This window comes from Eleginops maclovinus, chromosome 8, assembly GCF_036324505.1.
Source record: "Eleginops maclovinus isolate JMC-PN-2008 ecotype Puerto Natales chromosome 8, JC_Emac_rtc_rv5, whole genome shotgun sequence".
Lineage (NCBI taxonomy): Eukaryota > Metazoa > Chordata > Actinopteri > Perciformes > Eleginopidae > Eleginops > Eleginops maclovinus.
The window spans coordinates 16,587,131-16,610,015 of NC_086356.1; the positions used below are offsets into that span (position 1 = coordinate 16,587,131).

The window sequence follows — 22,885 nt, forward strand, 5'->3', positions numbered from 1 at the left end:
ACATAAAATAAATACAACCACACATGACTCGTGTTGGTCAAACCACCCTGATCATTAACTTCCCACCATCCCTCTGTGTGGCAGGGCTGAAGCCAGGGACGGAGTACGGGATCGGTGTGACGGCTGTGAAGGATGAGAGAGAGAGCCTCCCTGCTACTACAAATGCAGCAACTGGTGAGGAAAGAGCATCTGTCCAAACAGTCCTCCTTAACACCCCTTCAGAAATACACAGACGGCCATGTTTGTTGATACAAATTGGGTGATGAAATTGAACTAATGTGGGGGGCAAAGGATTTATGATCTGTGCTGAGCATGCTGCAGAAGTTAGAAAGATTAACTTTCAGAGATTTTTGACACTTTTATTCGTGTTTTAGATATCGATCCTCCCAGAGATTTGAAAGAAGTCGAGTCAACAGAGACCTCCCTCTCGCTGAGCTGGCAGAAACCCCAGGCCAAGGTCGGTGCCTACAGGCTGGTGTACGTCTCCAGGGATGGGGAGGTTAACGAGGTGGAGATCCCGCCCACTGAGACCAGCCATGTCATGTACAACCTGACTCCTGGAATGAGCTACACCATCACTTTAGCCGCAGAGAGGGGGCTCAAGAGGAGCACACCGGTCACACTATCTGCAACTACAGGTGGGTAGAGAGCAGTTTTACCACCATCAGTCTTGAAAAAAATGCCTTAAAAGAGGAATACTTCAGATTTGTTGTGCAAAATAATGCTTTTATTTCCCCTAAAAAATGTGCTTTTTCATTTGTTTATGTTTTTAGAGTTCAGTAATGTATGTAATCTAAATTGTAAGTCCATCAGTATTCCATTGGTATATTTACATTCAAACCTAACACATTTGATGACTCTACTGCCATAAAACACACAAAAAATGACGTGCACTTGCACCAAAAATAATGCAGTCTGGATTTGTGCCTTTTTCCCTCCCCTTGTAGCCTCTTTCACATTTTATTTAGCAGACTCAGATGACCGTGAGCTAACGACTCCTTCAGGCTCGGAGGACAATGTCATTAGCTTCGTGCATTTAGATCCTGCTGACTCACAGTTTTCAGTTGAGACGGAGCCCGAGGAGGAAATTGGGAAACTGACTATCTCGGGCATCACTAATGACGGATTTGACCTCTCTTGGGAACTGCAGGCTCATAGTCCCTATGATAGTTTGGCAGTAGAATATAAAGACACTCGGCGGTTATGGGATACGAGAGAAGTCCAACTTCCTGGAGATGCCACTGGCTTTAGAATGCAGGGCCTGAATGCATCAACAGAATATCAAATAAAACTTTATGGAAATGCCAATAGCCAAAGATCTTCGCTACTCGAAGCTGTTGCAGTCACAGGTATTATACGCTTTACTTTTAGTTTATAAGGGACATTTTGTCCTGTCTGAAAATGTCTCCCCTCAGTGAAACATTTTCGGTCGATTATTTGCCTGTATCCGAATGGCCATATGATTTGCATGCTGGTCTTTCATTCTTTTAGATTCACAGAAAAAAAGATTTGATTTGGTCAGAGCAACCGTGTATAACATTTGGCATGACACAATATGAAGACAAACCCAACATAGATGATCTTATCTTAACACTTATTTCATGAGCATCCAATACTCTAGCATAAGGTTGCTGCTAAAAAATTAAAATACAAGAAGGAATGAACACTGGGAATTGGTAGAACTATGTCCTCCCTGAGCGATTAACACCTTCAGATACAAGGGGTTATAATACTCTATCTGTCCCAATTTCTTCTTGCATCTGAGCTTTTGAATGCATCCATTTTGTTCTTTGAAGGCTAATTCCTTCTGCATCATTTATCGCCTTCAATCCCAATAACAAGAGCATTCTCTGAAGATGACACACTACGTCACTCGCTTGTCAATCAAGTGACTCAGAGTCATTCTTTTGGAAAGCAGCAAGAAAAATGCCTGTGCATGGCTTTACAAGATATTTGAAGACAACTTTGTACTTCCACTCTGATGGACTACTCAGATGCTTCAAAGATTAATGTCGCTGTCTCAAGTGCCATTAATTTAAGAGCTGTTGCTTGATGTTATAGATTGTAGGCCTGGAAAAACACGTACGAAACAACGACATCTAAACCAATAATACTAATCAAAGGCATAGCTTCAAGCAGAATAATCAGAATTATTCTTTTTTTAACCCAGTTTCTTCTTCACAGGTTATTTTTCAGCCATCAGCGAGGGCTGGTAACAAATTCATTCTTTAATTTCTTTTATTCATTGTAGCCCCCGAGCCCACCTCTCCAGATGTTCTAATGTTGAGCTTCAAAGATGCTCCAACAACTGCTCTGGATACTGAAGCAGTTCAAAACCCAGATCCCCTCCGTCCCCTAAACACCTCTGATACTGGTGACATGAGCTCTGGGGCTGAGCCTCAGAGCTCCACCCTGGACGTATTGAGGGGCATCACAGTCAATGTCTCCTCCACCAGCGTAAGCCTGGCTTGGTCGGCGCCTGACGAGGCTTTTGAAAGCTTTTTGGTGGAGCTCAGAGCTCCATCAGGGGCATCAAACGCTCATGTGTCCACACTACCAGGAAGTGTGAGAAAAGCTGAAATAGAGGGATTGTCCCCCTCCACAAAATACAATATTACAATTCAAGGGCTGGTGGAAAGGGAGCGGTCTTTACCTCTCACAGTGTTTGCTACTACAGGTACATGGAGCTAATATTTCTTCTTTTGTAGGCATGTACCACCCATCCTCTTCATCATCATCCCATCCATTTACTTTTTACGTTTTAATATTTCATGCTGACTCCACAAACTGTTTCTGTTTTTATTGTAAAATACAATCATCTTTTATCCCTTACATTCCTTTGCTTTACTTTTTTTATGGTGGAGTATTAAGGCCACAAAAAAAACAAGCAGGATTTGGACTAATATTTCTAGAAAAAATCCTAACATTTAAAAAGTTTAAAGTTATAATAATTTTAGGGAAAAAAGTAGCTGTGATATTTTAATATTAAAGCTTTTATTTGAGGAAAAATTATTTTTTCCGGTGATTTTTCAACTTTGTTTCGGTATTAGTTTGACTTTATTCCCAACATCGAGAAGACTTGTTTTCTTTGTCAGTGGCCCAAGTATTCAGTTGTTCTATTGTGATGAAAAATGTGTCTTTTTAAAAAAGCTTTTTGAGATTAATTCTTACAATCCATTTTGCCATTCAGTTGACCCACTCTGATCTGTCTATCTACCAGAGGAACTGAAGCCCATGGTGGTGAACCTCACCATCTCTGACATTACATGGGACGGCTTCACTGCGTCCTGGAGCCCCATGGGGGGGGGATTTGAAAGCTTTGTCATTGAGGTAACAAACTTGGAGAATTTCGAACAGAGCCAGAACCTCAGTCTGTCTGGAGATGCTTTCAGCCTGGGCCTCTCCGGGCTCAATCCCAACACCAGCTACATGGTTGGCCTGTTCGGGATGTATCAGGGCTCCTTCCTTGAACCGTTGTACACTGAAGCCACCACAGGTACCTGCGACTTGCAGTGTTGCAGTGTTTTTGTCCTTAAAACTTCTTTAACTTTCACTCCTTTCATTTCCATTTTCTGATTTTTAACTTTCTATTTCAGTCCATGTCTGTGAAGCATACACTGACACTAGAACCTCTGTGGACCATCCACACCTCGCTGCATGACACCAGACCAACATAATAACCTAACTCTGTGATTTTGTCATCTTAACCAACATGCCATGAACCATTCTTTACCCTCCAGCCACTGTTTCTGTCTAGCTGAGAGAGGGCAGGGTGATGGACCCATGCCGCATCACTGAGCAAAGCAAATGCCCCTCAAATGTTCACCCTTACCCCGAACGGCTCCCTCCATTCCAGTTACAAAAGTGCATGAAGCCCCCCTCCCCCAACACCTCTACCATCCCCTGCATCGTGGTGAGATTTGACGCTGATGTGCTGCAATGATTGCAAAAGCAAAACCCAATAACTTTCACCATCACATGCCTGTCACCCCACGACAGCGTGACCATCTCATTCCATCCCATCAACAATCATTCAGTGTACCATTGATTAACCTTGAGGGATCATTTGCTCATGTATGTGCACGTGAATTTTAGTGAGTTCAATTAGTCTATGTGACATAGTTTGTAGAGTTTGATGCAGAACGTCAAAGTAAATATCCTTATTTCCTTTTGAACTACTAGGTGGCAAAAAAAATCTTAATCAAGACCGTTATTAAGGTAAAAAGTGAATAATATAATGTGAGGTTAACTGTAATGCCACATTGTTTTACATCTGAATGATGGGCTCAATTATCTGCTGCATGTTTGCAAGCAACTGACTGATTTGTCACTGCATGGAAGAAAAAAATCATTATATCTAGCTGTCCTCTTTGAATTGCTCTGGTGTAACATTATGCAGAATTTGTCTTGTTCATAATGTTAGGACCTCAACTGCATGATCAGACCTCCCTGTACATGCATGGAAAATAATTTTGATTTATACTATTCAATTTCTTTCTTCGCCACATTTTCACTTTTAAACGTGCAGGCAAGACATCTTCAGCTGTTTTCCCCTCCCCTTTACATTTTTTGTCCATCTAATTATTATTATATTTTTAAAAGCAATACAGTAAGCGTAACTGGTTAAAATTCAAGCTCCTAAGTTAGTTTTGATGACAGAATAAAAGCATGTTTTTATTTTTGAAGCTACTATCAGGAATAACAGGTTGGAGGTGGTGAGTTCTCTGTAATGCTATACACATTTTTATCAAACCATTTCCTACTTCAATCAGTTTGTATTCTGCAAAAATGTTGCAAAACAAAATGAAAATCTAATAATGATTTCTCCCTTTAGTGAATCTACCAGTGCTTGGAAAACTTTATATTTCAAACTTAACGTCAGAGAGCTTTTCAATCTCCTGGAATGGCACTGATGGCAAATTTGATGGTTATATCCTGGAGATAATTGATTCTGATTGGCTAACGGAGCCAAAGGAATATAACATTTCCCACAATGCAAAGTCCCATGACGTCAAAGGGCTCAGGCCCACTACTGACTATGTAGCCTACTTCTATGGGACGTACAAGGGATCCCGAACAAGTGCTGTCAGTATTGTTGCATCAACAGGTACTTTGATTTATTTTATTACAAAGGACAGGGTTATCTATTGTTTTAAATATTCTTATTTGCACTTTAAAGTTGAGTTAGGCCTGCTTTCATATAGACTCAAACATGCTTTCTTTGTCAATAAATGAATCTATTCATATTTTTCTCTCCCCTGTAGCTGAACAGCCTGATTTGTCCAGGCTAGTTGTTTCTAACATTACCTCAGACAGATTTTCTCTGTCGTGGCGGACAGGAGAGAAGTCTTTTGATAACTTTATAGTAGAAGTCAGAGAGTCTGCTTTGCCCTCGCAGGCAATGGGGCGCGCTCTGCCCGGAGACGTGCACTCCACAGTCATGGCCGGGCTCAAAGCGAGCACAAGCTACAACATAAAGCTGTACGCCAGCGCTGGGGGCCAGAACACACAGCCCCTGTTTGAAGTAACGACAACAGGTATCCCCTCCAATTTAGGCCTGTCAAGATCACTACTTTTGTTGGACGATATATTGTCAAAGTCAACTTTATTCAATTTATCTGTGTGTGTGATACAAACAGGGAAATCTAAATGCTATTTCTCACCATCCCAGAATAAAAAATATTGAATTATTGGCCTTAAAAGGTGACATTGTCATTTCAGGCCATCATGCCACTAATACAATAAACGAAGAGCACACTTTGACTGTAACGACTAATTCTTTAAAATATTCAGACATTGGAATATAAAAAATAATTCAAACTATCTGAAATGAAATACACATAAATCATACATTTTGAAAACAAAACACCTAAACGAAAACATTTAAAAAACTGCAGTTTTTTGACATAAGTTGATAATATACAATGATCAAGTTTATTTCCATAAATTGATTCTAAAAAAAGTATTGTTCTCATGTAAAAACCATAAAGGATATCTCCTATACATATATTCTACAATGAGCTGACAGTGTAAAAAGGATAAAAATGATCAAATTCAGTTGATATTGTGAAAATGATGACTATAACGTCTATATATTCTACAATTACTGGATTATGATATCAAAAAAAGTAATTATCATGGCAGGCCTAATTACATGCTTTCTTTTACACTTCGTGTACCAACCACATTGTGATTTAGCAGCGCAACATAACTGAAAAGCCGTGTTTCCTTCTGTTCAGAGGACATCCCACTGTTGGGGCCCCTAGCTGCTTCATCTGTGAGCCCGCATAACCTCAGCCTGTCCTGGAGCACTGTGTCAGGTCACTTTGATGGCTTTGTTATCCGGGTCAGTGACCCCGAGCAGCAGTCTGATACACTGGAGTTCAGACTGCCTGGTGAAGCCCGTAACATTACGGTTTCTAACCTGATGGATGCCACGGGCTATGATATTGAACTGTACGGTATCTCTCATGGGCGCCACACTCCCACTGTATTAACCCACGCTGCCACAGGTACTACGTATTTTACATATCTTTAGCTCTCCTCCCTTGGTTTTTGATGAGGTTTTGCCTAAATACTCTTAGTTTAGAGTATGTTTTGGTCTCATTCTATACCAAAATATCTGTCTTAATGCATTTCAGGCCTAAGATCCACAGATAAGGAAAATAGATCACTGAAGTATAATACAATACTTATTGGACAGAATTGTGGTAACCAGACCTTTTTTGTCTTCACTAGTTGTGATCAACGGCTATTAGCATCTTTAGCATCTTTGCCTTACTGTGAGAAATCTCAGCAGTGATTGTTGTACATTTTTGCTCATGTTCACACTTTTGGTTTTGTGGCTCATGACAGGATTTTTTCATTTTTCTAGTCATTTTTTATTATTGTAGAACTACATAACACTTTATAATGCATGCTACTTTTGCCATTAATGTGTTTTAGCCTTCAATTTCAGAGGTATTCAGATCAGATTTTCCCATCTTAGCTAAATGTTGCCTCCTTTAAAACTCAAAATCACAGGAACAGATTTTATTATATGCTTTTGCAACCATTGCACACATTATCCACCTAATAGGAAATTGTTCCCCTTCCCACATGTGTTCCCTTTTCACAAAAAAAAAAATCAAACCCACTCCTCTCCAGCACCTTTGCCTAGAGTGGAAAACTTGACCATTTCCAAGATCACCCCCTACGGCTTCCGTGTGTCGTGGGAGGTGAAGCAGCAGCAGCAGCAGGAGGAATTAGCCCCCTCTAGTGGCGGCTTCACACATTTTCAAATAGTGGTGACAGACTCCGGCTGGCTGCTGGAGCCTCAGGAGTTCACTGTGCCGGCAAACCAAAGTCACCTGGACATCTGGGGCCTCATCACCGGCATAGGCTATGAGGTCAGGCTGACCGGGGTGTCAGAGTCAGGGCTTCTCTCTCGGCCTCTCACGACAGTGGCTGTGACAGGTACCACTCACAGTGCACTGCAGGGCCCCTCCTACTAAAAGTGAACTACTGTACACGTGATCATTAGTCAATGTTCCTGTTCTGAAGTTTCACCATCACAGCTTGGAAGCTGTATAAATGGCATCATTTGTTGATATAGATGTTTTTGTATTTCTAATAATACAAAGATTTGATTGAACAAGATTAGCTTGTGGGTGATACATTTGGTCATCTGCCATGTTTTCGATGGTGAGGCTTCAGCTCCTGTACTGTTCGTCTAATCCTAACTCATATTTAAAACAAATCTTTTCCAGAATGGTCTCACTTCTCTTCTGTTTTAAGCATTTGCTTCGTCACCGGGGGAAGAGATTTGGTACCCCCACCTGTTTTCTTCTTGCCTCCAAAATATGAAAACAAGCAAATTTGCTTGTTTTCATATTTTAAAAGTGTTTTCCTTCAGATTTCTGATTGGTCCTGCACAGACGTCTTTGGACGTCTTTTGAAAGTAACTCTCACCATGCTGCTAACTCATGCTGGTTTACTTCTCTGACTTAAGTGAATATTACAAAATGGTCAGACATAGGAAAACACTGATAAGTCAACAGAGACATTCTTGGCATGAAATGTCAGTTGATTTATTTTCTCTTCTCTTTTGTTTCATCGTCTTTGAATGCACTGAATGAATCGAGGCTGGGCTTGAAGACGCATGGGGACCTTGTCTCAACTGGTATTTGTGAAATCAAACACATCCTTTAGATCCTTTAAAGGACTGTGACCCTGTTAACTGACATAAATAAAGGTTTACAAAAAGCATCTTGTCTTTTCAGTTCACCTGTGTGCTGTGGTTTTAACTGATTTACACTAACGGACGCCTGAGCATGTCAGATTGGAGGTGACAAAAAGGCTGGAGTATAACCCTGTGTGCCACCTGGACACCTTGCCTGATTGCCGACTTCTTCCATACTTCAGAATTTTGATGACTATTTCTGGGAAAACTTCAAACCTACTGCATCGTTTTTCCCTGTCTAATCAGAGGCTGAGCCGGAGGTGGAGCATCTCTTTGTCTCGGACGCCACGGCTGAAGGTTTCCGTCTGTCATGGACGTCTGATGAAGACTTATTTGACAGATTTGTGATCAAAATAAGAGACAGCAAAAGATTAGCCCACCCTCACGAGTACAGTGTCCGCGGTGACGAACGGACCAAAGTTTTAACTGGACTCTTGAGTGGCACCGAGTATGAAATTGAGCTTTACGGTGTCACATTGGATCGACGCTCACAACCTATTTTCGGGGTTGCTCAGACAGGTATATAAAATCACAGCAGTGTGCAGTTTTAGACTAACTACTAAACCTTTGTGTGTGTGATCTGCTGTCTGATAACTGAACCCACAGTCCAACTAAAACTCTTTATTCCTCATGTTTAGGCTTAACTCCAAGTCCAATGGAAAATGGTCTTTTGGGATCCTTCATGTTTATAGTTTTCCTGTATTTATGCAGTGGTATTAGCCATCTTTTCTTCTGCTTATCTGTCTGCACATTTCTATTTGTACTTTTCTAGGCCTCAGTACTCCAAACGGACTGAGCTTTTCTGAAGTGATGGACTCATCAGCTATGGTCCACTGGTCCATGCCTCGCTCTCCAGTGGATGGCTACAGAATCACCTACATGCCCTTTGAAGGAGGTGAGAGCTCTATGTGTGCTTTTCTGTTGCTATAGATAATGACTGATATAAATGTGTATTTTATTTGATCTGAGTTTGTTTACCTTGTTTAATTATTAGAGTTATTTGATATTAAGTTCATAGTTAGTTGAAGGAAATCAAGCCTTGTCAGTAGCATGGCTCTAGGGAATGTGGCTCTTCAATCCACCTTTTCCGTTGAGGCTGAAACACCTCAAGACCTATCCCACAGATTGCAATGCATTTAGTGTATACATTCATTCCCCAGAGGATGAATCTAACTGGCTTTTGTTATCTTCCCACGTTCCCTCTTGTGTCACTATGAGGTTGAAATGTTTGGTTAATAACTTAAATGCCGCAACAACTATTGGGGAGATTGCGATGAAATCGAGAACACACATCCAAGAAGTGTCTTTAAAGCTAATGGCTACATCTCCTTCATTTAATCTATTGCCACTTTGGTTTTACAAAAGATAAGACCAACCTTTAGTCCAAATTGTATTGTTGTACGGAAGGACAGAATAGAGGAAGTTTGATAAATACAATAACAGGAAAGAAAAACTTCATCTGAGGCTATGGCATGACGTGATTAAATATAAAATGTATTTAGTATGACAATATAAAATATTGTACAGTAATATAAAATTGCATAGTGTTCTGTCAACCAAAGCTAACGTTGATCACAACACTATTGAAAGGCACTAAGTTGCAAGGCTACATCAGAGCATATGTATAAAGAAAGAAGATATATATCTTTTTGGTTTTTATTGTAGGACCCATTTTGTTGCGTTTCTCCTGCAGGAAGCCCGCTGATGGTGACTGTGGATGGCGACGTGTTTGAGGCTTTGCTGCCCAATATGAGTCCTGGCAGAAAGTACCAGGTGACTGTGAGTGCTGTGAAGGGCCTGGAGGAAAGTGACCCCAGCACTGACACTGTCATCACAGGTTGGCTCCTTCTTCTCCTCCTCCTCCTCCTCCTCCTCCACCTTCTCCTCCTTCTTCTCCTCCTCCTCCTCCTCCTCCACCTTCTTCTTCTTCTTCTTCTTCTTTTTCATCTTCGTCTTCTTCTTCTTTTTCGTCTTCTTCTTCTTCTTCTTCTTCTTCTTCTTCTTCTTCTTCTTCTTCTTCGTCTTCGTCTTCGTCTTCTTCTTCTTCTTCTTCTTCTTCTTCTTCTTCTTCTTCTTCTTCGTCTTCTTCTTCTTCGTCTTCTTCTTCTCCTTCTAAAACCCTTGTGCGTCCCTGTCTGTTCTAAGAAAATGTAATTGTTCCTGTTTGTGTGTACTGCAGCTCTGGACAGACCTCAGGGCCTGACTGCAGCTAATGTCACTGACACGTCCGCCCTACTGCTATGGCAACCGTCTGTCGCCACCGTGGATGGCTACATCATTACTTACAGTGCTGACTCGGGTGTGTCTCATGTATTTATATCACACATGCAATATCCTGTCATTTAGTCCAGAAGCAGAATTAGTTCAACTTTAAAAGCCATCGATGCTAAAAACTATATTTAGCAGGATGAGGAAATGACACAAGCTTTGTCCTGATTAGTTTAAATTCTTTAAATCCAGTACAGAAGTATTTTAGGTAAGAGAAAAACTTCTACATTTTTAGATCACATATCAAATCACACTTTAAGTCATGATTTTGGAGAAATAAGTAAAAATGCATTCTATATAGTTTAAATTTGTAATGCTTCAGTTTACATTTTATTGATATTGAAGTGATTCTACTAATTACTACTGTTATGCACATGGGTCTACTTTCTGATCAAATGTAATCTATTGGTATAGTACAAGTATGGCAGTATTATTATTAAGTAAAATCTTAAAATGCTGCCTGTTCAAATGACTAATTTAGCTTTATAGTGATTGTGTGATTTGGATTATTGATGTGGTTGTGTCCTGCCTTTCAGTGTCCCCCATGGTGGAGCATGTTTCTGGGAACACGGTGGAGTTTGAGATGGGCTCCCTGGTTCCGGCAACCCACTACACAGTTGGAGTTCACGCTATGGGAGACGCGCAGAAGAGTGACTCCGCTGTTACTGAATTCACCACCGGTAGGATTGTAAAAAGAGAAAATGTATTAAAAAATCTTGTTTATGTTGAAGGAATGATTAATCCACAGTGTGATGTTGTATTTTCAGATGTGGATCCTCCTCGTGATCTGAAGGCTATTAACATCCAAACTGACGGAGCGACCCTCACATGGAAACCTCCGCAGGCTGCAGTGACTGGTTACACACTCACCTTTGACTCTGCTGATGGAGTTATCAGGGTGTGTACATTACTGACGATGCTTAGGTTTTTGGGTTTAAACAAATAAAACTTCAGACTGCATGAAGTCACGGTTCCTGGTGTTTTCCAAAGCACACTATCAGGTGTTTTTTTTTCCAGAGTCATTTTCTACCGTCTTGGCACATATTGTTTTTCTCTTCACCTGCCTCAGGGCTTCTGCTATAATCACTGAAAGCAGAACATATTTTTACTAAGGTGTCCATCATGATTCAAGAAACTGCTGAAATGTCATTAGAATATTCGTACAAAAAAGAAAATGCCCTAAAATCCTTTAGAAACAGGTGTGTGTCACAAGGTTATAGACAAAAAGTATTGAAAAGAAACAAGAATCCACATTTCCAAAAATTCTGATATTCCATTAAAATCTTGGACTCAAATCTTTTGAAGGTGTGTCCTAAATGTGTAGTCTGTAATTGTGGTATCATTGGATCACATGATACGAAAATAATTAAGGCTTCTCAATAAAAATCTGCTGAATTTTTACAACAGATAACTCTAAAGTCCTAGAAAGAGTTGTGCCCTACTTTTCCAGTGTAGTGTGTAGCATTGATTTTTGATTCTGAAATGATTTATATGTTTACATATTTCAGTCGACTCTCTCTCTTGCTCTTTGTAACTGTTTTTTTTCTACATGTGTGTGTACGGATTCAGGAAGTGGTGCTCAGCCCGACAGCGTCCTCTTATAACATGGCTCAGCTCACCGGCTCAACAGAGTACAATGTGAAACTTCAGGCCATCGCTGGACCCCAGAGGAGTCGTCATGTGACCACCGTCTTCACTACCAGTAAGGAAACACATGCAAGCTCACACCTCCTCTCTTTTGTTTTTTAATAATTCTTCCCAAAAGCGACTTCATTGCTGGTATTCTTACAGCAGGGGAAGATGTGGTGATGTTACAGGCAACACTCCAGATGCACTTTGAAATGTAAAACCTTTCCTAGCGCAGATTCCTTCCCTTCATTCTGATCCTGCACCTGTGATTATGTTTCTCTCTCTCTCACAATGGAAAAACCTTTTTTTTTTAAACCTTCTTTCTTTCAAAAGTCCATACTCTCTCACGACACTGTCTACTGTCTTGAAGATCACCCTGCTAAGATGATGTCTTTTTAATATGTGCTGACAGTTGGACAGTTGTACAGACACCCTAAAGACTGCGCTCAGATTTTACTGAACGGAGAGGCAACCTCTGGGCTGTACACCATCAGCGTGGGAGGAGAGGAGAGCCAGCCCATCCAGGTTTACTGTGACATGACCACAGAAGGAGGAGGATGGATGGTGAGTGACTCGACCTGCTGGAGTCAATTCAAAGGCAGTTATGCAACCATAAATCTAGAGATACAACAAAAGTCTTATTGAGAGAAAAAAGTCTAAAATTAATCATTCAAGCGTTATTTAATGCAATAATGGCAAAAAACAAAGTCTGCTCTCAGGCTCTCAAAAATAGAGATTCCCTGCTTCTTTCTGTTTTCATCATTTTAAAATAAAAAATCTTGGCAAAACAAGACATAGTGAAACTAGGATGGACATTTCTCACTATTTCCATATAGCATAGCAAGGGAAGTTCACTTATAAATAAACCTCATAATTCCAGCGCTGTTGAATGACATTGATTCTGATATTAACATACTGCCTGTTTTCTCTAATAATAATAATAATCAGAAACCATGGTGACCTTTGTTGTGCTTTGTTATGATTTATATGGAGCTGTTGTGACACTCTGTCCTCTTCAGGTTTTCCTCAGACGGCAGAATGGAAAGCTGGAGTTCTTCAGGAACTGGAAGAACTACACGGCTGGCTTCGGAAACATGAACGATGAGTTCTGGCTGGGTAAGAGCTCTGCTCTCCTAGACTTACCACATCTCTGTATGTCTTTCTCTTCTTACTCAGTCCCTTCAAAACTCACACATATTATATTACTACAGGTCTTTCCAACCTTCATAAAATCACAAATTCTGGCCATTATGAGCTGCGAGTGGACATGAGGGATGAAGGAGAAACAGCCTACGCTCTGTACGACAAGTTCACCCTTGCAGAACCAAGAACCCGCTACAAAGTCTACATAGGAGCGTATAGTGGAACAGCAGGTGGGTATTCATTTGAAGGAGGAGATTGTCATTTTTTTGGATTCACCGATATGAGTTTTTTCTATGACAGTTAGATGAGAAAGTAATTCCTCTCTAATGTCTGTCGAGTAAATAGTAGCATCTTATTGCAAAGAGTGAAAACAGGCCAAAAAGTGAACAGCTAGTGTAAGAATAGTCACCTTCCAGCATCACTAAAGCTCACGTATTAACACTTTGTATCTTGTTTGGTTCAGTTGTAAAATAAAGTACTGCAAATTGGGCTTCATTCTACAAGCTTAAATATAATATGGCACCAAAACCTTTGTAAAACCATCCCTTGTTATTTTACACCTGAAGTTTTTGTAGAATTTAACTAAATGAGATAGGACATGGTAGATTTAGTAGACAGATTGTGTTAGCTGTGGACAGCGCTAGGCTAGCTGTTCTCCCCGTTTTTAGTCTCTATGCTTAACTAGGCAAATAAAGTTAATATTCAGCAATAAATTGTTGATGGTTTCCTTAAGTAAAAACCTCTATCACACAATTTACTCAATAAATTCTCATCCACATGAGCTGTGTGTTGATTTCTTCACCAGGGGATTCCATGACCTACCACCAGGGTCGACCTTTCTCCACCTACGACAACGATAACGATATTGCTGTCACCAACTGCGCCTTGTCCTACAAAGGAGCCTTCTGGTATAAAAACTGTCATCGTGTCAACCTCATGGGGAAATACGGTGATCTCAGTCACAGTAAGGTACGTGCATTTGATTTCCTGAAGTCTTGTATCATCGCTTTCTCATTCCTGTGGAACAATTGTAAAAAGATCTGTAACATTAAACAGTGAAGGTAACAAACAACAAAGGAAAGTTCATTCACATATTATAAATCTTTCAGTCCCAGTTACGTTTTATTGGTTTTGTATTGTAGTTTTAAATTTGGTTAATGTAAAATTATTTTCCTCCAGCTCTGCCATTTTTATATTGTACATTTATGTCAGTGTGTACATCAACAAACCACATTTTAAGGTTTATAAGTCAGTGGTCCTTAACTTGCTATTAAAAGTATCTCAAGTCATAACATTATATTCTAGTATTTAAATAAAGGTATTTTCTTACATTTCTGAAAGGAAATCGGTGATCTACATCAAACATTCCACACTCTTCACAACGTTTCTGACTTTTTTGTAACTGTGAGCTGTTTTATATCAGGCGTTAAAGGAAGAATCAGTGTTTCTCTTTGCTCGATGCGTGGTGCAGGGAGAGACAGCTGAAGATTTGGATGTGTCTCTATCGAGAGCCTTTATGATTTGCCTTCTCTTGCAGGGGATCAACTGGTTCCACTGGAAGGGCCACGAACACTCAATTGAATTTGCAGAGATGAAGATTAGGCCGGCTAACTTCAGAAATTTGGAGAACAGAAAAAAAAGATCATAGACTTATGTGAACCCCCTCCTCATCTACACCTCATCTCCACCACCCCCATCAGTCAGAAATAAAAATGTTTAATAAAATACTCACAAAACAAAAGACACTCACACTGAATGTAATTTAATTTTGGCTGCCAGACATGAACAAGGCTCTTCCACCAAAGAAGCAAACTGTCTCAGCCATCCCAAACCGGCACTGTTGTGTATGTTTATGTATATTTGAAGGCAGCGCTGAGTTTGATGAGTGTGAACGGACATACAGCACATGTGTTATTGGGACCAAACATCTGTAGTGAGGAATCCATTGTGACATTGTGTAAATTCATCCACTGATCAGCAACATGTCAAAGGCACATAGTCAGAATCACACCCCCTAAAGAGACAACAAGTGAAATACATGTTGAAACTGTTAAATCGGAGGTATCCACCAGGATAAATTAAGACAATGATGCATCATATTGCATCTACTGAAAACAAATGAAATGTTCTGTATTTACTGTAAAACCAAGAGACCATTTGGAGACCACTAATGCCACTGAATTCATATTTAAATTTTGATAGAAAGATGCTCTGTAACCTTCAATAAAAATGATAGTTTGATAAAAGTGTGTGTGAGCTGTTCTTTGAATTTGAATAAGTCGACATTGATTTCATTGTTAGATCCTTGCCAGCAGATGGCAGTGTGTACTCTCTCAATTCTATGTGACGGACTGTATGTTGCTGCCTAGTGTATTTGGAAGTGTATTTTACAGAGAAACCATCTATTTAGTGTGAAAAATATGTACCATGGTCTTCAAAAGAAGCACAAATTGCCCTTAAAAAAGAAAATCTTTAGAGGGTATAAAATACTTTTATTTAAATGCAGAAATTATTAGTTTTATTGTGAATGTGAAAATATGGTATGTGGTGTTTAAAAAAAAGTGTTAATTTAATCAATCAATTGGTTGAATTCAAGTTGTTTATGTATTTGTCTTTTTTACAACAGGGTTGCATGATGAATAAAGTATCATTTTCTGGATTGCTCTGGGGCATTTTATTTGATCGTGACCCCACTCACTGGCTTTAGAGCAGCCTAGCATTGCTCCACCAGGATCCAAAGTTCAGTTTAAATCCAGGGTTATCTTTCTTTTTTTTGCAACTGGAGCCTATTGTGCAAGCTGCACCAAGTTTTAAAAAATCTATATATTTACTTTTCAGTTGTCATCCAAGTAAACTCATTGCTCAACAGAGACAGATGCAATGGTTTTAAATGAGCCATGATTTCATTAAATATGACCGATCTCAGTGTCCTACTTTGTGATATATTTTAGGTCATTTTAGTCTTCAACAGGTGACTCAGTGATCAGATCTTAGCTCGAGCTGGTTTTTATCTGCAGCCGCCACATATCCTCTTTGCACCTCTCTTTGTTTGTTTGTTTTTCAGACCAGTTTAATGGGAACATGTTGGCCTTTTGCATCCGATCCTCCTGGGGGTCAGGCTGCATGTTTGGTCCTGTCATGATCACTGCAGAGGTTTTTTGAATATTTTCGTGCTGTTCAGAGAAGCCCGACACTCTCAGCTGTCGAAGGATTAGGGTGTTGGAACATTTAGTTTGAATATGACAATGAGGAATGAGGAGATGTCGCCTGGCACGGAGCGAGGAGTTTTCCACATGAAGGTTTAGAAATAACTATTGGCCTGGATTTCTACCTATGTAAATTGTTGAGGTCAAATTTCATCCTGAGACGTTTCTAAATAAGGACCCCGAGGTCAAGAGTCAAGTGTGTAATAAAGCCCCACAGAGTAGCAGTACTCAATCCTACCCCTCAATGTTGAAAAGGAGATTATACAATGCTCTGACACTTATGTTCGTCAAAATCAGCTCCATATCCCCCCTGACCCTGATCACTTCCTGTTGTCAGGAGGACAGATAAGAGCTGATAACACTGCTGGTTGAGAGATTGTAAGTATTGTGGGGGGTTTACTTGATGAAATAGCTCAAAATCAAGGAGACTTTCCACAGAATGAATTAAGGAGATGGCTAGGTTTTAGGTTGCTAATGTTGGTGGTTTGCCAACACTTTGGTTCAAACTGAAATGTCTCAACAAATATTTTATTGATTTGCATTATGTGCAGACATCCATGATGCCCAGAGGATGAATACCAATGACTTTGATGATCGTCTTTTAAAGAAAAAATATTATCTCGCCCGGTCTGCGAGGACTCTTGGGGCATCAATGATCATGAGAAAGGTGAGGGGTCAGCCAATAACTACACAGTAGGTTCTTGTTAATGATCTGAAGGCAGCTGGGACCTCAGTCACCAAGAAAAGTATTGGTAACACACTGCGCCGTAATGGATTAGAATCCTGCCGCGCCCGCAAGGTCCCCTGCTCAAGCCACATGTACAGGCCGTCTGAAGTCTGCCAGTGGTCCTCTGAAGGATTCAGAGAAGGCTTATGAGAAGGTGATGTGGTCAGATGAGACCAAAATCAAGATCTTTAGCATCAACTCAACATGTTGTGTTTGGAGGAAGAGAAATGCTAACTATTCCCCCAAGAACACGTCCCCAGCATCAAGCATGGAGGTGGAACATCATGCTTTGGGGGGGTTTGTCTGCTAAGGGGACAGGGCGATTCACTGCATCGAGGGGGTGATGGGGGGGGCCATGTATCGTAACTTATTGGCTGATAACCTCCTTCCCTTAGCCAGGACACTGAAAATGGGACATGGATGGGTATTCCAGCACGAAAATGACCCAAAACGTACAGCCAAGGCAATTAAGGATTTGCTTAAAGAAGCCCATCGGTGATGGAGGGGCCTAGCCAGTCTCTGGACCTCCATCCCATAGAAAATCTGTGGAGGGAGCTGAAGTAGCATCAGCCTCCAAACCTTAAGGATTTTGAGAGAATCTGCAGAGAGAATGGACCCAAATCCCTCCTGAGATTTGAGCAAACCTGGTGACCAACTACAAGAAGCATCTGACCTCTGTGTTGTCCAACAAGGCTTTCTCCACCAAGTCCACACTAAGGCATGTTTTGCAAGGGGATCAAATACTTATTTCCCACAATCATCGCAGATAAATGCATATCTTTTTTTAATGTTCATTTCTGGAATTTCTTTTTAATAATCTGTCTCTCCCTGTTAAAATAAACCTACCATTAAAAGTATAGACTGTTCATTTCTTTGTAAGTGGGCAAACTAACAAAATCGGCAGGGGATCAAATACTTATTTCCTTTACTGCATGTTCATTTGAAACAAAAATTAAAAATCAAATAGTTGCAGTTTTTGAACTTAGTTATCTACAACAGGGTTATACAATGAACTGTAAAAGTGTACATTTCTCTACTTATCTTTTGTATTCTTATTTCTTTGTGCTTGTTATGCCTTTATTTGCTAATGAAAGTGAAGAGAAGTCAAAAGGAAATGTGGTGATATGACCTAAATACAATCTCAAAGTTCATTATAGTTCATTAATCATCCTAGAAAGCAAATCACCTGTAGAAACCTGCTGATTAACACTTATATATAAGTTTCCTAGAGGCTGATGTAACTATACCTCGGTAAGGCTTCAGTTCAAAGTGGGAGCTGTCTTGATTCATGTGAACCAAAATTAACCAACAGTTCTAGGAACTGACATGGTGTTGCTACACGTTGTGATACTCTCAGTATTTGCATACTGTTATATCATTGTTTACACAAAGAGATGCCTCAAATTTACACAGCCAACCCTCTCCTGCTGTTGCACGACCTACAGAAAATCTTTACACAGTCCGATTTCTATGCAGCTAACTAACATTGGACATGTTCTATGCATTGTCATGTACAATAGGGTGCTGTTTCCCCAGCATGCTACCATACAGAAAAGAGGTTCTAACGTATTCTAAAGACTGTAGTTTACCTCAGGGGGTCAAAAAAGAGGCGATTTAAAAATGGGATTTCTGTATGTGCAAGTTGAGCAAAGGTTACTGTGTTGCCTAAGAAAACCTGTTAGCATTAGTCACGCCATGCGGCCTCGCTGAAGCACGCTGGTCTGCCATTAATCATGTTTTTCAAGGAAACTTTTTCCCAGGAGTCTGTGCTATATTTGAATTGGCTCTGCTCTCAGGTGCAGAGTCCCTGGCACTGTGTGAACATGTATCTAAATCATCTGCTCACAGCCCTGTCAAAGCGCACCACACTCCTTTCCATTCTGCTGTTAAACATATGTAATTGAAAATCTGTAATTTCACGCCCAGTGTGATTATTCTATATGCTGAGTGAGTTTCTCATGCATGTGCTCTGAATCGCAAATGAGTGTGGCATAAAACAAAACGCTGTAATGTTGCTTATTAGGCCAACCTATTTGGGGTATATTTCAAATTCCTTTTCAGGATTGCAAAATGTTTAATGCTAAAGAAAAGCAACGAAAATAAGTTTGATTCAAAGCTCACTGTAAATCATGTGACCTTGAAAACTTTGCCTGTGGGACGCTCAAAACAAACTTTAAGCAGCAGGCCATGCACACACTGTAATCTATAGCCAAACATTGGATTAATAAATACAATGTAAGAACAACCTGTATGGTAGTGTAAGAGTTAGTGCACGGCTAGTTGTGAGTAAAATAGATACAATTGATAAAGTCTAAGTTCTGTTAAATGTTATCTTCCTAATAATTTGTTTCTATGTTTGGTGAGAAGTCCAATTTGTTATATCCATAGCTTTTTGTCATCTGCTATATGTACCTCTATCTACCTACGTCTTTGTATGAGTGTCTCTATAGATTATAATTATATTTTGTATGTTTGTTATTCATTTATTTATCATTATTTCAAGGGAATCTAACATTGTACTAATACCTCTTAATGTCACTTGATGATTTGATGAGTATTCTGCTGTTTTACTAATAGAATACTTGAGCACCAAACACACATTCAACTTGTAAAAGTAATCAGATATATGTATTTCAGTGTAAAAATACTCTCCCACAAGAAAGAAAATCCTGAATTCTAAGTCTTATTTAAGTAAAAGTTCAAAATATCACCATCAACATAAAATTAGTACCAAATGATCACTACCAAAAGTACTCAGAATAATATATATTAAATGACTGGATATGATGCATTAATGTGTTCATCACTTTTGTGTTGCAGCTGGTGAATGTGGAGCAATTCCTAATCACTTGATAGCTTAATGTATAATATTATGTCATAGTTGATGTATCTTTTGTATAAGCAAATAATAAGCATATGCAATGTAACTTTATCAGGGGTCTCTAAAGACCATAAACCTTTTAAGGGGGAAAAAGTTCATTCAACTTATTCTGACACCTGACACGGTGTGATATTGCTATTCATGAATGCAGTTACTCCCCCTTGTTAATCCAACAGTTGAAAATGATGCAGTGTCAATGCACTAATGCACAGCTCTTTATGTGCATGATCCTGAAGGGTCACATAAACAAACACAAGGGATTGAGGTAGATTATATCCCATTATCAGCATTAATTGAAGGGATCATCTCCTGACATCTGTGTTAGGTCCCCACTAAAGTCTAGGGGACCTGGAGACAGTAACACACAACAACCAATTAATGAGCAAGTCAGATTAAATGTAGACAGACAATGTTTATTTCTAATCACTAAAGAAGGAACAACAAATGTTCTTCGGGTGAGGAGGAGGAGGAGGAGACAAGGGAGATTGTGCCAAATAAAAGAAATAAATATAACAAAACCCAGGCCTATCCCTACATATATCTTCTGAAACAAACTCAAACAAAACCCAGGCCTATCCCTACATATATCTTCTGAAACAAACTCAAACAAAACCCTCACTTCCTGAACTACTAAGTGGACAAAGCAAAATACAGGGGTGGCAACAATCCGCTAACCTAGTGTGTCTAACATATGTTATCTACGTGATGAGATGTAAAGGGTACCCCAAACTTACCTAACTCCTCCACCTCCCACCACACACACAGTCACAACATATAGCACAGGATACACGATTGTCACAATGCTTTAACACGCAGTCAAATTGAGGCTCTCCAGTCAGCAGCAGGCCCAGCAGTGAGACCCCGAGAAGGCTTCCTGGTTGTCTCCTTTATGGCTGGTCCTGGGTGCTGATTGGTCAGCTGAGGGTGAGAGGAGCCAATCAGTCATCAGTCAGAGATGCCCAGGTAGGTACTGATCAGCTGCTGATTAGCTGTAGCGAATGACAGGGAGTAAAGAAAAGAGCAGGAGGCAAGAAACAAAAGTACAGCCTGCCCGGCACGTAACATGCAGGCTCCAACAACAGATGCAGCTATCCAACATGTCATCAAAATTAAAGCATTAAAAATGAGAGGGTCAGTGACCCCTCATGTAGATGCATACAACCTGCACAGCGGGTTTATGACCCATCAAGATGGTGAGTGATCTCCTCTAATGGATCCCTATTTCATAAAGAGCTCATTTAGTTAATCACTGAGGATTTGATCAAATTTATAGATTTAATGCTATTGTCCATTTCAGAAAAGCAGAGCAATTACATGAAAAGCCCAGGGGCCAGATGTCTGACCTCTTATTAAAAGCCAAGAGAGCAGAGATGACAGTAACATTAAACTGAATTATTTCACTTTTGAAGCTAGTTTTGATCCCTTTTGTTCGGTACACAGTAGATTTTCTTCCTCTCAGCCCAAATGAAGTGATCTTGTAATCCACATTACAGTGCATGTTCATTCGTCATTTGGCTTGACATAGTGAGCATTAAAGAGAAAATACATTTCATTAGATCCCCGCAGATGTACGTGAAGTTGGACCTGAGGCTAAGAGGATTGTAGCTGTGTTTATATCATGCATGTTGAACCTCACATATGACGGGCTCAAGCTGCTTTACTTCATTGCCACATACAACAGAAATCACAACCTTCATTTCTGTACCTCATCAAGTCGCCATCTGGGCTTTCTGGGCATTTTTTTCCCCAAAGCTCCTTAAACCAAATTCTAACAAATTCCCTCAGCCTATACATTAATACATGTATAGTTCAAGTCATGTATGTGCATTTCATTAGAGGAGGGGTAATCCTGATTAAAAAGCTTGATTGGCAACTAAAAGACATAGATGTACTTTATATAACATGTTGTACTTTGCTATGATGCATTTGGAAATGGACATGAAGTCTAAAAATATCTGTAGTACATTGGAAATCTGTATTTCGTAGCTTCCTTTGAATAGTTTGACATATTGGGAAATCCTCTTATTTCATTTCCTGCGTAAAGTTACATAAAGAGATTGATATTGCTGTCATGCCAGCATATTAATAATGAAGCTACAGCAAGTTAGCTTAGCATATAAAGGGGGTTTGGAATGAAACCGCTAGCCTGGCTTTTGTCATTTTTACAATTTCGTTTTTGCAAAGGTCAAACGAAGAAACCAGACATAGGCTGATGTGTTAATAAGTGAGAATAGGAGGTGCTGTTAGCACAGCCAGGCTAACTGTTTAACACTGTTTCCAGTCTTTACGCTAAGCTAAGCAAACCGGCTGTAGCTTCGCATTAACGTACAAAGATTAGAGTGGTAAGCTATAGATTTTCTCCTCTAATTATCTGCAAGTAAGCAAATAAGCGTAACATGTTAAACTAGTCTCTTAAATTGCGCAAACATTTATGAAGGATGATCCCTTGCTCTCATTCTGTAATGTGTGTATTTGTGTTCATTCCAGCTCCTATAGGTTGGCATACATGCACTGGTCTTGTGTGTTTGAAAGGAAAGACTAAGGTTGGCTTTTTAAAAAGAAAAAATAATCAGGCCTCATTGGTTATGTGCTTGATAATGTATTGACCAGAGCAGTGTCTGAAACCACAAATTGTGAATTTTACACTTAAGATTTTTAAAACAAACAAGATATTTTATTTGTAAATATTTACATTTGGTCAGAGCCGAACTAGCTGATTCCCCCCGTTTCTACCCTTTAAGCTAAGCCAACCAGCTGCTGTCTATAGCTTAATATTTACCTTACCATCATGAGAGTAGTTCAAACGTTCT

The 22,885-nt window shown here is 39.8% G+C and overlaps 1 protein-coding gene across 3 annotated transcripts in view; it reads left to right on the forward strand.

The window, feature by feature from the left end:
- LOC134868824 (tenascin-like) overlaps nt 1-15,507 on the forward strand; it is a 41,663-nt gene extending 26,156 nt beyond the window's left edge. Inside the window, exons 10-29 of one of the 3 annotated variants that reach the window (XM_063890136.1) lie at nt 85-174; nt 375-638; nt 2,252-2,677; nt 3,221-3,496; nt 4,835-5,107; nt 5,265-5,537; nt 6,240-6,512; nt 7,147-7,455; nt 8,468-8,740; nt 8,994-9,116; nt 9,915-10,058; nt 10,401-10,520; nt 11,026-11,169; nt 11,257-11,387; nt 12,059-12,191; nt 12,531-12,682; nt 13,138-13,234; nt 13,330-13,491; nt 14,067-14,230; nt 14,799-15,507. In XM_063890136.1, the coding sequence (XP_063746206.1) occupies nt 85-174; nt 375-638; nt 2,252-2,677; nt 3,221-3,496; nt 4,835-5,107; nt 5,265-5,537; nt 6,240-6,512; nt 7,147-7,455; nt 8,468-8,740; nt 8,994-9,116; nt 9,915-10,058; nt 10,401-10,520; nt 11,026-11,169; nt 11,257-11,387; nt 12,059-12,191; nt 12,531-12,682; nt 13,138-13,234; nt 13,330-13,491; nt 14,067-14,230; nt 14,799-14,909 (3,938 nt within the window). In that variant the 3' untranslated portion in view covers nt 14,910-15,507. The remainder of the gene's footprint in view (nt 1-84; nt 175-374; nt 639-2,251; nt 2,678-3,220; nt 3,497-4,834; nt 5,108-5,264; nt 5,538-6,239; nt 6,513-7,146; nt 7,456-8,467; nt 8,741-8,993; nt 9,117-9,914; nt 10,059-10,400; nt 10,521-11,025; nt 11,170-11,256; nt 11,388-12,058; nt 12,192-12,530; nt 12,683-13,137; nt 13,235-13,329; nt 13,492-14,066; nt 14,231-14,798) is intronic. The other 2 variants (XM_063890137.1, XM_063890138.1) reach the window with 2 other exon arrangements.
- The last annotated feature ends 7,378 nt before the right edge of the window (nt 15,508-22,885 follow it).